This window comes from Dermochelys coriacea, chromosome 1 (genome assembly GCF_009764565.3).
Source record: "Dermochelys coriacea isolate rDerCor1 chromosome 1, rDerCor1.pri.v4, whole genome shotgun sequence".
NCBI lineage: Eukaryota > Metazoa > Chordata > Testudines > Dermochelyidae > Dermochelys > Dermochelys coriacea.
In genome coordinates, this window is record NC_050068.2 from 60151505 (window position 1) to 60166487 (window position 14983).

At 42.8% G+C, this 14983-nt stretch overlaps 1 protein-coding gene across 5 annotated transcripts in view; it reads right to left on the minus strand.

Moving 5' to 3' along the window:
* The window catches only part of GTF2F2 (general transcription factor IIF subunit 2), a 142793-nt gene that overhangs the window by 78148 nt on the left and 49662 nt on the right, over positions 1-14983 (minus strand). For all 5 annotated transcript variants that reach the window (XM_038381053.2, XM_038381047.2, XM_043500782.1 and 2 more), the window contains one exon: positions 10578-10659. In XM_038381053.2, the coding sequence (XP_038236981.1) occupies positions 10578-10659 (82 nt within the window). The remainder of the gene's footprint in view (positions 1-10577; positions 10660-14983) is intronic.

Consider the following 14983-nt stretch of genomic DNA (forward strand, 5'->3'; position numbering starts at 1 on the left):
CGCAGAGTCCTGGCTGCTGAGTCCGTAGCGTCCCAGGCCATCTGGAGGGCCCCTCTTGCTACCGCTGTGCCTTCTTCCACTAAAGTGGCGAACTCCTGGGCTTGGTCCTGTGGGAGGGTCTCCTTGAATTTGCTTAAGGGAGTTTTACAGATTAAGATTGTACCTGCCTCATAGAGCCTGGTGGTTAGACATCTGAAATTGCAGGCTGGCTGTCGAATAACCTTTTCTGCCAAACAAGTTCAGTCTCTTGGTGTCTTTATTTTTCAGTCTGTCACTGACTTAGCCCTGCCTGTCCCTTTCATTAACAGCGGATACAACCAGTGATGCAACTGGAGGGTGCATGTACAAATATTTTAACTCTTTTGCAGGGACATAGTACTTCTTTTCTGCCTTCTTAGAAATAGGCAGAATGGAAGAGGGAGTCTGCCACAGTGATTTGGCAATGTTAAGGACCCACGGGTGAACGGGCAGCGCGACCTGGACTGGGGTGGATGAGGATATAATATTAAAGAGGTCATAAGACCTACCAAACTATATAGAAAGAAGATAGTGGTTCTTTACAGCCCATTGTCAAACACATTTGCAATGCAACATGAGGCACTCCGATCAACCATCCTGGGTGGTAAGAAGGAACCGAGAGTGTGGTGTTGGCAGGCGCCTAATATACCAGCACATGAGTGCAGCACTCAAGGGGTCACAGCACTCACAGTCGACCCTATGGATACAGCTAAGGCAAAAATCTCCGATGACTGTGCACATGGGCATGCACACCTAGAATGAAATCAACACGAGCAAACACTCAAAGAATCTCCATTACCCAAGTCTGTTATAGAACTCCAACTCCCATGAAACTGAAAAAAAAGCAGCTGCCAAAGGGAGGGGAGATATCAAACAATCCACTAAACGTCGTCTTTAGGAGCTCATTACGAGACAAATTTTCCACCTTGAAGATGCAGCTGGGTGCACAGACGACCTAGATGATGCTGACAATTTCCTCCTTTAGTACTTTTGATGCTTCCTGGGAGGCTCAGAAAGTCTATACTGATGATAATAGGCTGCCTTAGATATGACTGCGGACTAGCTGGTTTCCTCCTTATAGCAAAATAAACAGAAATAGAAAACAAACTCCAAACATCTTAGGGATGCATGAGAGCCCTTCAAAGAACATATGGCCTCATCAGTCTTGTGCTGAACAACAGAGAATTCTGAAAGATCAAAATATTTTGGAGTGAGTATACTTGAGACAAGACAAACTTGCAGATTTTCTGGATCTTGATGTACACAGCTCCATCAGTTTGTCAAGAAGATACTTCTTCCTAACCAAGTCCCTCGAGGAGATACCTCTTCCGTAAACGTTTCCCAGGTTTTGCATCTCCATATTTTTTGAATTTCATTTAAAAAGACAGATAACTGTTATTTGTATTATAGTACAAGCACATAGTAAGAGACAGACCCGGCCCCAAAGAGCTTACAGTTTAAACAGACAAAGGGTGAGTCGTGGAAGAGGCAAAGAAAGGTGAAGTGGCTTATTCGATTTCACACAGTAGGTCAGCAACAAACCAAACACAGAATCCAGGTATTCTGACCCCCCAAGACCAGTACTTATCCACGTAACCTTATTAAATTCACATTATTTTAACAACATTTTAAATAATACTCCAAATTTCTTGCTTCCCTCTCTTTCTATATTTTAATAGAAATATAGAATATAGTAAGGAAAAGCTCCTATCACCATGACTTAGAGACAGGAAGCACAAGTACTGTCTGCTTATTAATTGCACTGCAAATCTTTTAAGTATTCACTGGTAGAGGTAGTAGTTTTTTTGTTGTTGTTGTTTGCACAGGCACTTTGTAGAAGACAGAATACATCTCCCAAGGAGTTTTTCTGCCTACCAAACCCAAACTTCAGACAATTTTGTGCAAGTCCTGTAAGGTAATATGCTTAAGTAAAACAAGGAGCTAAAATGTTATTACACAACTTGGAAATATTGTCCTCATTTTTGGCATAAAAATGAGTTATGATTTTAAAAACAAAAACAACCCCAAACCCAATAAATTGCTATATCTACATATATTGAATTTCACTTCAGAACAAGATGTTCATTTATGTGCTTAAAAATCCTGGGTACACTAAATGACAAGCAGATCAAACTGGAGGTTGAACACAAAAAATGGCCTACCTCAAATAACTGATCAGCAATTGTGACACATACTGCATTTTGGTGCGGGGGGGGGGGGGCCGAGGCGGAGGTGCATGAATAAGTAATCATATGCATTTATTGTGTAGGGAAGTAGAAAAGCAAACTGCTTGAGCAGAGCTAGAGGAAAAATTTAACAAAGTAGCAGACCAAGCAAATTATCCACGTCTTCTGCTGTTGTGCTGGCATTTGCAAAGAACCTGACATCAAAATATAGTGTTCATTTTCAGCTATAAATTGAAATGTCAGTCAGCGCACTCAGAATTTTTGAAGATGTCAGCAACTTGTCGAGTGAGCAGTAATTAAATTTCACTGGTACTCAGCATGCTCTTTGTTGGCCCAGACTGCCAGACATTCAAAATATTTGTGTAGAAATTTAGCTTTTTTAAATATAGCAGTAGTGAGCTATTTTGGAATGGCTTAATGTCTGTTTTTTTCCTTTTAGTTTACACTGCTTGTTTGTTCCAGTAACTTTTCCTTATGATTTTAATCACATTCTCTTTAGAGAATTTTCATAAAACAATCATTTTTCCCTGTGATAAACTCTTCTGATATTGATAGTCTAAGATACACAAATAAACCATTTTCACTAGTGATACCTCAAGATGTTCTGTTCTTGATTACTTTACAGTTTTGTACTTCTCTCCTGCATTGACCTTGTTACTACTGAAGTTAAAGCTTAACTGATACTTGTTTGTCCCTTCTTGTCTTTTTATCAATATTAAATTCTACCTCTGGGAAACTTATCTCCTCTAAAGCAAAGTAGTAAACAAAAAATGTGAAGGAAAGAAGTTTTATGAAATTTAATCTCATAACCTGTACTCTCATAATCTTTACACTTAAATCAAAACAAGTAACAGCATTAAATATGTTCTGTAGCATGTGGAGACCTGGAGAGCAAAGGAAGTTGGAGAAAAATGTTTAGATGTTGCTACTGGTCCCATTAGGAAAAGTGTACAAAAGATGAACAGTTTCTTCTGAGGTTGTGATCACCAGGTCTGCTAAATATCAAACTGAGTTCTACCAGGAGAGAATTTTTGCCTCCACTCAATGCTCAAAAGATAAGAATTTTCTAATAATGTGAGAAGTTCAAATCTAAGCAGAGAAAGCCTGACACAACCTTTCCACAAGAAAAACCAGTGCTACAATCAGTTTTCAGCTTGCAAAGGTGCATGTCTCAGGAGAAAAACTGCTTTCATTTTTTTATTCTTTCTGTGTCTATTGCTCCTGCAGGCATTCACTGTGACAAGAGACAAATGATACTCTGGGGCAGGTAGGTGTTTGCAGGCAAGACATCAGAATGTAAAATGCCAACAAATTCAAAGTTAGGAGAGTATTTCATTAAAGCTGTCAGTTTCATTTGGCCTCCTTCTGTGACCTTCCCATATGAACCTGGTCTGATCAACTAATAGGTGATAGTTTACAAAAAATGAGAAACTGTTCAGCTCAGGAAATGGGATTAAAACAATTCTGAAACAAATGAAGACTATATTTAAATTTGCCAGATTAAAATGAATTCCCTTCAATAAAGATTCAGTGTGGCTCAAATTCCATTCTGTATCAATGGCAAAAAACATGACAGCACTGTGAAGTGCACATGAAGTAGCTGCAATAGTAAGCCTGCGGAAATTACAGTAAATCAGTGTATAAAAATTGTATACATGGACACCCACGCATAATAATGAAAAGATATGGACTGTTTAGTTTAGAGAGAAGATAAATAAGAGGACATAACAGAGTTACACAAAATTAATTAATGATATACAGAAAGTAAATCAAACTGACTTATTTAACCTCCCTCATAATACAAGACTAAGAGGATATTTAATTAAACTGAAGGATAAATTTAGAACTGATTAAAAAAATCACTTTTTAAAATACATAATTAACCAGCAGATCTCTCTCTCTCTAATGTGAATTACAGGAAGGATTCTACAGATGAAGTAACATTTTCAAAACCTCCTGAGTGACTTTCAATTAGTTAGGCTCCTACGTACCACTTCTACAAATATTACCTATTACTTTTCCTAGCAATATTTCCCATTTTAAGTATAAGATTTCTCTGTGAAAACTTTATTTCTATAACTTGAAAAATCTTTTCAATTTTGGTTTGGAAGGAAACTCCTGCTAGCATTAAAATGATCCACAATTTTCATTGCCTGTGTTCTTTGATCCGCAGAAGACTCTCAGCCCTGGTCTACACTAGGTGTTGAGGTTGAATTTAGCAGCGTTAAATCGATTTAACCCTGCACCCATCCACATGACGAAGCCCTTTATTTCGACTTAATGGGCTCTTAAAAATGATTTCCTTACTCCATTCCTGACAAGGGGATTAGTGCTGAAATTGGTCTTGCTGGGTCGAATTTGGGGTACTGTGGATGCAATTAGGAGCTATCCCAGAGTGCTCCATTGTGACTGCTCTGGACAGCACTCTCAACTCAGATGCACTGACCAGGCAGACAGGAAATTGAAATTCAATTTCCTGTTTGGCCAGTGTGGCAAGCTGCAGGTGACCATGCAGAGCTCATCAGCAGAGGTGACCATGATGGAGTCCCAGAATCGCAAAAGAACTTCAGCATGGACCAAACAGGAGGTACGGGATTTGATTGCTGTTTGGGGAGAGGAATCCGTGCTATCAGAACTACATTCCAGTTTTCGAAACGCCAAAACATTTGTGAAAATCTCCCAGGGCATGAAGGACAGAGGCCATAACAGGGGCCCGAAGCAGTGCCGCGTGAAACTTAAGGAGCTGAGGCAAGCCTACCAGAAAACCAGAGAGGCGAACGGCCGCTCTGGGTCAGAGCCCCAAACATGCCGCTTCTATGATGAGCTGCATGCCATTTTAGGGGGTTCAGCCACCACTATCTCAGCCATGTTGTTTGACTCCTTCAATGGAGATGGAGGCAACACGGAAGCAGGTTTTGGGGACAAGGAAGACTATGATGATGAGGCTGTAGATAGCTCACAGCAAACAAGTGGAGAAACCGGTTTTCCCGACAGCCAGGAACTGTTTCTCACCCTGGACCTGGAGCCAGTACCCCCCGAACCCACTCAAGGCTGCCTCCCGGACCCGCCGGGTGGAGAAGGGACCTCTGGTGAGTGTACCTTTTAAAATACTATACAAGGTTTAAAAGCCAGCATGTTTAATGATTAATTTCCCCTGGCATTCGTGGCTCTCCTGGATGTACTCCCAAAGCCTTTGTGAAAGGTTTCTGGTGGAGGGCAGCCTTATTCCATCCACCATGTTAGGACATTTTACCACTCCAGGCCAGTAGCACCTACTCGGGAATCATTGTAGAACAAATTGCAGTGTATATTTGCTGGCGTTCAAACAACATCCGTTCTTTATCTCTCTGTGTTATCCTCAGGAGAGTGATATCATTCATGGTCACCTGGTTGAAATACGGTGCTTTTTTTAAGGGGACATTCAGAGATGCCCATTCCTGCTGGGCTGTTTGCCTACAGCTGAACAGAAATGTTCCCCACTGTTAGCCACGCGGTGGGAGGAGGCAAAATGTGACCTTGTAATGAAAGCACATGTGCTATGTATGTAATGTTAACAGCAAGGTTTACTGTGAAAGAGTGTACCCATTGTTCTATAAAATGCGTCTATTTAAATACCACTGTCCCCTTTTTTTTCCTCCACCATCTGCATGTGTTTCAAGGATCACAGGATCTTCTCCTTCCCAGAGGCTAGTGAAGATTAGAAGGCGAAAAAAACGCACTCGCAATGAAATGTTCTCTGAGCTCATGTTGTCCTCTCACGCTGACAGAGCACAGACGAATGTGTGGAGGCAGACAAAGTCAGAGTGCAGGAAAGCACAAAATGACCGGGAGGAGAGGTGGCAGGCTGAAGAGACAGCTAAAGCTGAAAGGTGGCGGCAGCGTGATGAGAGGAGGCAGGATTTAATGCTGAGGCTGCTGGAGGATCAAACTAATATGCTCCAGCGTATGGTTGAGCTGCAGGAAAGGCAGCAGGAGCACAGACTGCTGCTACAGCCCCTGTGTAACCGCCCTCCTCCCCAAGTTCCATAGCCTTCTCACCCAGACGCCCAAGAACACGGTGGAGGGGCCTCCGGGCACCCAGCCACTCCACCCCAGAGGATTGCCCAAGCAACAGAAGGCTGGCATTCAATAAGTTTTAAACTTTTAAAGCGCTGTGTGGCCTTGTCCTTTCCTCCTCCACCACCCCTCCTGGGCTACCTTGGTAATTATCTCCCTATTTGTGTGATGAATTAATAAAGAATGCATGAATGTGAAGCAACAATGACTTTATTGACTCTGCAAGCAGTGATCGAAGGAAGGTGGGGAGGGTGGTTAGCTTACAGGGAAGTAGAGTGAACCAAGGGGGGGAGGGGGGGTTCATCAAGGAGAAACAAACAGAACTTTCACACTGTAGCCTGGCCAGTCATGAAACTTGTTTTCAAAGCTTCTCTGATGCGTACCGCGCCTTCCTGTGCTCTTCTAACCACCCTGGTGTCTGGTTGTGCGTAACATGCAGCCAGACGATTTGCCTCAACCTCCCACCCCACCATAAATGTCTCCCCCTTACTCTCACAGATATTGTGGAGCGCACAGCAAGCAGTAATAACAGTGGGAATATTGATTTCGCTGAGGTCTAACCGAGTCAGTAAACTGCGCCAGCGCGCTTTTAAACGTCCAAATGCACATTCTTACCACCATTCTGCACTTGCTCAGCTTGTAGTTGAACAACTCCTGACTACTCTCCAGGCTGCTTATGTATGGCTTCATGAGCCATGGCATTAAGGGGTAGGTTGGGTCCCCAAGGATAACTATAGGCATTTCAACATCCCCAACGGTTATTTTCTGGTCTGGGAAGCAAGTCCCTTCCTGCATCTTTTGAAACAGACCAGAGTTCCTGAAGATGCGAGCATCATGTACCTTTCCCGGCCATCCCACGTTGATGTTGGTGAAATGTCCCTTGTGATCCACCAGTGCTTGCATCACTATTGAAAAGTACCCCTTGCGGTTTATGTACTCGCTGGCTTGGTGCTCCGGTGCCAAGATATGGGATATGGGTTCTGTCTATGGCCCCATCACAGTTAGGGAATCCCATTGCAGCAAAGCCATTCACTATGACCTGCACATTTCCCAGGGTCACTACCCTTGATAGCGTTGGCTACTTGCATCACAGCAGCCCCCACAGTAGATTTGCCCACTCCAAATTGATTCCCGACTGACCGGTAACTGTCTGGTGTTGCAAGCTTCCACAGGGCTATTGCCACTCGCTTCTCAACTGTGAGGGCTGCTCTCATCTTGGTATTCTTGCGCCTCAGGGCAGGGGAAAGCAAGTCACAAAGTTCCATGTAAGTGCCCTTACGCATGCAAAAGTTTCGCAGCCACTGGAAATTGTCCCAGACCTGCAACACTATGCGGTCTCACCAGTCTGTGCTTGTTTCCCAGGCCCAGAATCGGCATTCCATTGCATGAGCCTACCACATTAGCACCATGATGCCCACTTTGCCAGGGCCCGTGCTTTGAGAGAAGTCTGTGTCCATGTCCTCATCACTCTCAGAACCGCGCTGATGTCGCCTATTCACCCGGTTTCGCTTTGTCAGGTTCTGGTGTTGCATATACTGCTGGATAATGCGTGTGGTGTTTAACGTGCTCCTAATTGCCAAAGTGATATGAGCGGGCTCCATGCTTGCCGTGGTATGGCGTCTGCACAGAAAAAAGGCACGGAACGATTGTCTGCTGTTGTCCTGACGGAGGGAGGGGCGACTGACGACATGGCTTACAGGGTTGGCTTACAGGGAATTAAAATCAACAAAGGAGGTGGCTTTGTGAGAAACTGAATGGCTGCCTGAAGGACAGAACTCAAAACCTCAAGGATAGAACTCAAAACTGGGCTTAGCAGGCTGTTGATTTCACAGAGGGAGAGAGGGAGGGTGGAGAAAAAGAATACAAAACAAATCTGGTCTATTTCTTGTTTTGAGCCACTTCATCTATTTTTATAGATCTTGCTGGCAGCAGACTGTGCAGTATGACCGCTAGCCATCGTCATCTCCTGGGTGCTTGGCAGAAGACGGTGCAGTATGACTACTGGCCATCGTCTTCTGCCAGCTGCAGATTAAAAGACAGTGCACTGCCGGTAGACTCAATTGCCATGAGACGAAACAAGGGAAACGACCTTGCTGAGTCACTCCAATGTTTGCCCAGGCGCCCGGTTAAAAGAGCACCCAGGACTACGTCGACGACGGCTACCAGTTATACTGCACTGTCTGCTGCCAAAAGGCAATAAACTGCTGCTGTGTAGCAATGCAGTACCACGTCTGCCAGCACCCAGGAGACATACGGTGACTGTTAGCTGAGCGGGCTCCATGCTTGCCGTGGTATGGCGTCTGCACAGGTAACAAGAAAAAAGGCGCAAAACGATTGTCTGCCCTTGCTTTTACGGAGGGAGGGAAGGAGGGAACGGGGGCCTGACGATGTGTGTCCAGAACCACCCGCAACCATGTTTTAGCACCATCAGGCACTGGGATTTGTACCCAGAATTCAAATGGGTGGTGGAGACTGCGGGAACTGTGGGATAGCTACCCACAGTGCAATGCTCCGGAAGTCGACGGTTGCCTCGGTACTGTGGACACAGTCCGCCGACTACATGCACTTAGAATATTTGTGTGGGGACACACACAATTAACTGTATAAAAACGCTTTCTACAAAATCGACTTCTATAAATTCGACCTAATTTTGAAGTGTAGACATACCCTTAGGATGATCAGAAAGTTGTACTCCATTTAATTAAAATAGCCCTACCGAGTTTTCAGACTCTTACTGGAAGGCTGAATTTTATCTTTGGCTGAAGATACTTAAGTTCAAAGCTGATTGCCAAGAGTTACAAAGGGTTCTCTGAAAACTGGGTGACTTGGCAACTTAAAAGGCAGATGAAATTCAATGTTGATAAATACAAAAATAATACACATTAGAAAACTTAATCCCAACTACACATACAAAATGATGAGGACTAAATTAGAGGTTACCACTCAAGAAAGAGATCTTGGAGTCATCATGGATAGTTCTCTGAAAATATCTGCTCAGTGTGCAGTGGCAGACAAAAAAACTAATCATGTTAGGAAGCACTAAGGAAAGGGGACAGATAATGAGACAGAAAATATCATAATGCCACTATATAAATCCATGGTACACCTACACCTTGAATATTTTGTGCAGTAATAGTTGCCCCATCCCTAAAAAGGTACATTAGAATTGGAAAAAGTACAGAGAAGGACAACAAGAATGATTATGGACGCTATTTCATATCCCTATGAGAAAAGATGAAAGACTGGGACTGTTCATCTTAGAAAAGAGACAACTAAGGGGCAATATGATAGAGGTCTATAAAATCATGAGTGGTGTGGAGAAAGTGAATAGGAAAGTGTTATTTACTCTTTCACATAACACAAGAACCAGGGTCACACAATGAAATTAATAGGCAGCAGGTTTAAAACAAACACAAGAGAGTACTTCATCCCACAACCCACAGTCAACCTCTGGAACTTGCTGCCAGGGGATGTTGAAGGTCAAATGTATAACTGGGTTCAAAAACAAATTAGGTAAATTCATGTAGGATAAGTCTATCAATGGGTATTAGCCAAGATGATCAGGGATGCAACCCCATGCTCTGGGTGTCCCTAAATCTCTGACTGCTAGAAGCTTGGACTGGACAGCCAGGGATGGATCACTGGATAAATTGCTGCATTCTGTTCATTCCCTCTGAATCATCTGGCATCGGCCACTGTCGGACGACAGAATACTGGGCTAGTTGGACCATTGGTCTGACCCACTATGGCCATTCTCATGTTCTTAAATGTGCTCACCACATAATGGAAGAGTACAGCATAAGGTATTATTGGCACTCATTTTGGGCAGTCTGCACCACCATTTAGTATGATCATCCTACCCATGCCAATGAAAACCTTGAAACCACATCTTTGTGTATTCCTTTTTATTTTCTATATTAGTTTAACATCCATGTATATGCACACATTTAGATACATTTATATACACACACTATAGCAGAGATTTTCAAATTGTGAGGCGTGCCCCCCCTAGGGGAGTGCAGAGGAATGTTCGGTGGGGATCAGAGAGGGAGCACCACCTGCACCCTTTGACTCATTTCTTTTTGTCTGGGTTGGGAGGAAACTACCAAAAATTGTAAAGGGGAAGCTCAGCTCAAAAAGTTTGAAGCTGCACTACACACTCTGTTATACCTAAATCCAATTTTAAACCCTAAACAAAATCATGCAAATAAAATAGTTTTACTTTTTAGAAAGTAATCTGGCTCTTACCAGGAAAGGAGATAAAATATCTAAACAAAACATTACGAACTCATTGATAATAAAAAGAGATATACCTACCTTTTCAGTTTCATATAATTTTCACTAGCTGCAGGTCTGCATTCAGCACGTTGAACCACTATTCCTTCCAATGAAAGTTTGTCTTGAATAGAAAGAAACACTATTATAAAACACAGACTTGTACACATTCACCTTTTCAACTATTGTCTTACTATTTATGCTCAGAGTTTAGAAAACATAATATAAATCCTTTTGTCTGGTACTATTCAGCTCCATACACTTGATATCCGTACCTTGTGTGAAACAGAACTTCTGTTCCATCCCTAGCTCTGCCACAGATCTCTTATCTAACATTGACACCGAACTTTTCACTAGTGGCCAACAGGAGCTTCAGGCCCACAGCATCTGTAAAAATTAGACCCAGAGGATGTGTCTACACTGCAAATAAAAACCTGCAGCTAGCCCACACCAACTGACTTGGATTCATGGGACTTGGGCTACAGGGTTGTTTAAATGCAGTGTAAACCTTCAGGCTCGGGCTGCAGCTCGAGATCTGGGACCCATCTCGCAGGATCCTAACACCCATGTTCCAGCTCGAGGCCAAATATCTGTACCACAATTATACAGCTCCTTAGTCCAAGCCCTGCGAGATCGAGTCAGCTAGCATGGGCCAGCCATGCATTTTTAACTGCAGTATAGAAATACTCTAAGTGTCTTGAGCGCCCAATCACTGAGGCATCCATAATCAGTGGACACACTTCTACAAAACTTTTGGCCTTACTCTGCCTAACTTCCCCATCTATAGAAAGGGCATAATACTTCCCTACCCTACATGGGTGTTGTGAAAGTATATTCGTTAAATATTTATACGGCACTATGATACTCTGACAAATTTTAAAATGCTGTACTAAGTTCAACATATGGAGGGTATGCAGCTGCACATGGAATGGTGAGGATAAAAAGAAACACTGGACAGTTGTCTAATTCCATAAGCACCATGATATACAGGTTGGCCTTGGTGGCAGAACACAACAAAATCTCATCAATCATTTCTATTTTTTAAACCTCAATTTTATACATATAAAGCACACATACCTCTACTTATATCACTATTCTCCCCCACCCCTTTCCTTTGTATTTCAGAACGTGAGCTCCTTCAGGTAGGGACTGTTTTCATTTATATCTTTTATAGGGCAAGGATAAAGTAAATAATGTAAAAAGAATATTGCAACATCGGGTGCATAGATTTAACAACCCATGTGGTGCCAGACTGTCCCCTCTTCAGGAAGGGTTCCAGAAAACTCTGATATAGGAACATCAGGGAGTTTTCTGAGCAAAAATTCCTTGGATGGGAAGGGTTCGAGAGCCTCCAAGCCTCACAGAACCAGAGGAGCTGCCAACACAGGAACTGCCCTGCTTTGACTACTAACCCATCACACTTACACTACCTCCCACTTCCCCACACAAGCATGGAAAAGCTGTACAGCATCAAAGGGATTAACTGTGCTGGAGTAGAATTGAAGCGGCAATCACCAGTAAAGTGGTACTATGTCTTCTTATCAATTTGAATCGTGGGCCAAAGTTGTTTCAGACATATGTGTGTTAACTCACAAATTTCTAGAACACAGTTCTCTATTTTTAATCTTCTAAAATAATGAAAATCCCCTTTTCAAAAAGAAATGTAATAGAACAAAGTTAAAACTAACACTGTTTATTTTAAACCTGTAAAAAAACAAACTGTACTGTAAGATTACCTTCCTCAGTTGTCAACTGTAATGAACTCTGTTCTCTATCCAGCTGTCTGCAACACACAGCCGCTTGGTGCTTTGGTGGCAACAAGCTATTGTCCGGAGCAATAGCAATGACTGACAGAGAAATGCAATGGCACTTTCCAACTCTGGGAAATGAAAAATGACTCAAATCCCAAAAGTAGTACTGTACAGAAAGCAAGCACAGGTGACTACATCTAGAACATCCTTGAAATACCACCCTCCTAACTATGTCCTTTTCATTCCAATCCTCCCTATTGCATGAAGGCAGCACAACACATCCAAATACACCCTCTGTTTGGACAGCCCATACAAACGCCAGATGTAACAGGATATGGTAAGGACAGAATTTTACTCTCAGCTCTCAGAGTAGCAGCTGTGTTAGTCTGTATTCGCAAAAAAGAAAAGGAGTACTTGTGGCACCTTAGAGACTAACAAATTGAAGTGAGCTGTAGCTCAAGAAAGCTTATCCTCAAATAAATTTGTTAGTCTCTAAGATGCCACAAGTACTCCTTTACTCTCAGCTCTGAGTGTCCTAACTTTGATGTATCAAGCCAAACTCATTCTTTTGGAAGAACATCTGAAAATAAGGGTAAGGGTAAGGTGTCCCCCCCCCCCCAGCCTCAACAGCCTGAAGAATCACTAACTTGCCTTTGCTTTAGGGCACTGCAGTGCCACCATCCCATTTAGATGGCACTGACGATAAAAAAAAATGCTTAGAGGGATTTTGAGCAACACAGGCTACTCTCTTTTTAAGTATACTCATCTGTTGTTTTTTCAGTGCCTTGCTGATTAAATTATTTATTACTGAAACCTAAAAATCTAACTCTGATCTCCCTAAGGACACTGCAGAGAACAATCATCTGACATTGGCATCGCCAGGCATTTAATATGGTTGCATTTATACGGTTTTGCTTTGCTTAAGGAATGAATTAAATTCTTCAAAAGAACAATAAAGTAGAATTTGGCTTGTGTGACAGTTCTGTGCATGGAGAGCTGAGGCTGTATGGCGAATGGGTGAACTATGGGCTCCGGGAGGTTAGTTCCCGGCCCAGCCCATCCTTTCCTTATGAGGCCCCGCCCCTCTCCCCATAAAGCTCATAGCCCGCCAACCCTCCACTTCCCCCCCCAGGGTCACCCAAATGCCTCCAGCCCCAGAGCACTGGGTGGATGACGCATGGCTCCCCCCAGCCCCAGAGCACTGGGAGGCCCCAGTCACCCCAAGTCTCAGCCATCCTAACCCCAGCAGGCTTCTTGGAAGAGAAGCAGCCTACCTGGGCTGGGGCCAACTAGTAGCAGGAGGGGGCCTCGGGGCGGAGTGTGGACAGGGCCACAGAGGGCTGTTTGGGGAGGCACAACCTGCCTCAGCCTATTATACACACCGCCCATGTGAAGCCATATGAAAATAAATTATTCTTTCATAGATTCACAGGGGTTAAAAGCCAGAAGGGGCAATTAGATCACCTACTCAGACCTACTGTATAGCACAGACCATTACAATTCACCCAGTTATCCTGTATAGAGCCTAGTAACTTGTGTTTAGCTAAAGCATAACTACAGAAAGGCATCCAGTCTTGATCTGAGGACATCAAGAAAAGGAGAATCCTCTACTTCCTTTGGTAGTTTGTTTCAATGGTTATTCACCCTCATTGTTAAAAACCTGAGCCTAATTTTTAATTTGAATTTGACTGGCTTCAGCTTTAGCAATTAGTGGTTGTTATGCCTTATCCACTAGGTTAAAAAGCCCTTCAGCACTCAGAATTTCCCCCCCCCCGAAGGTACTTGCACACTGTAATCAAGTGACCTCTCAATCTTTTTAATAAGCTAGACTATTGGTTCTCAATCAGGAGTACACTGAGATCTTCTAGGGAGTACATCAACTCATCTAGATATTTGCCTAGTTTTACAACAGGCTATATAAAAAGCACTAGCAAAGTCAGTACAAACTAAAATTTAATCCAGTGACTTGTTTATACTGCTCTATATACTAGACATGGAAAAGTACAATATTTATATTCCAATTGATTTATTTATAATTATATGGTAAAAATGAAAAAGTAACCAATTTTCAGTAATAGTGGGCTGTGACACTTTTATATTTTTATGTCTGATTTTGTAAGCAAGTAGTTTTTAAGTGAGGTGAAACTTGGAGTACACAAGACAAATCAAACGCCTGAAAGGGGTACAGTAGTCTGGAAAGGTTGAGAGCCATTGAGCTAGACGGACTGAGCTCTGCAAGCTCTCATCCTAAGGCTCTTCTCTACATCCTCTCCAATTTTTCAACATCCTTTTTAAAGTGTGGATCAGAAAGGGATGTCGTATTCCAGTATCAGTCTTGTCAGTGCTACGTATAGAGGTAAAATCAGCTTCCTGCTCCTACTCACTGCTCCCGTTTATACATCGTAGGATTGCTTTAGCCTATTTTCTCCCACAGTATTGCATTGGGAGCTCATACTGAGTTTCCCTGTCCAGTCTGGCCTCTAAATGCTTTCCAGTGTCATTGCTTTCCAGGATACAGTCCCCTCACTGTGTAGATCTGGCCTGCATTCCTTGTTTCTAAATACATCACTTTGCATTTGGCTGTATTAAAATGCATTTTCTTTGAATGGACCCAGTTTACCAAGCATTACAAACTGCTCTGTATGACAGATGTCCTTGCCATTACTTACCACTCCATCAGTCTTCGCATCATCTATA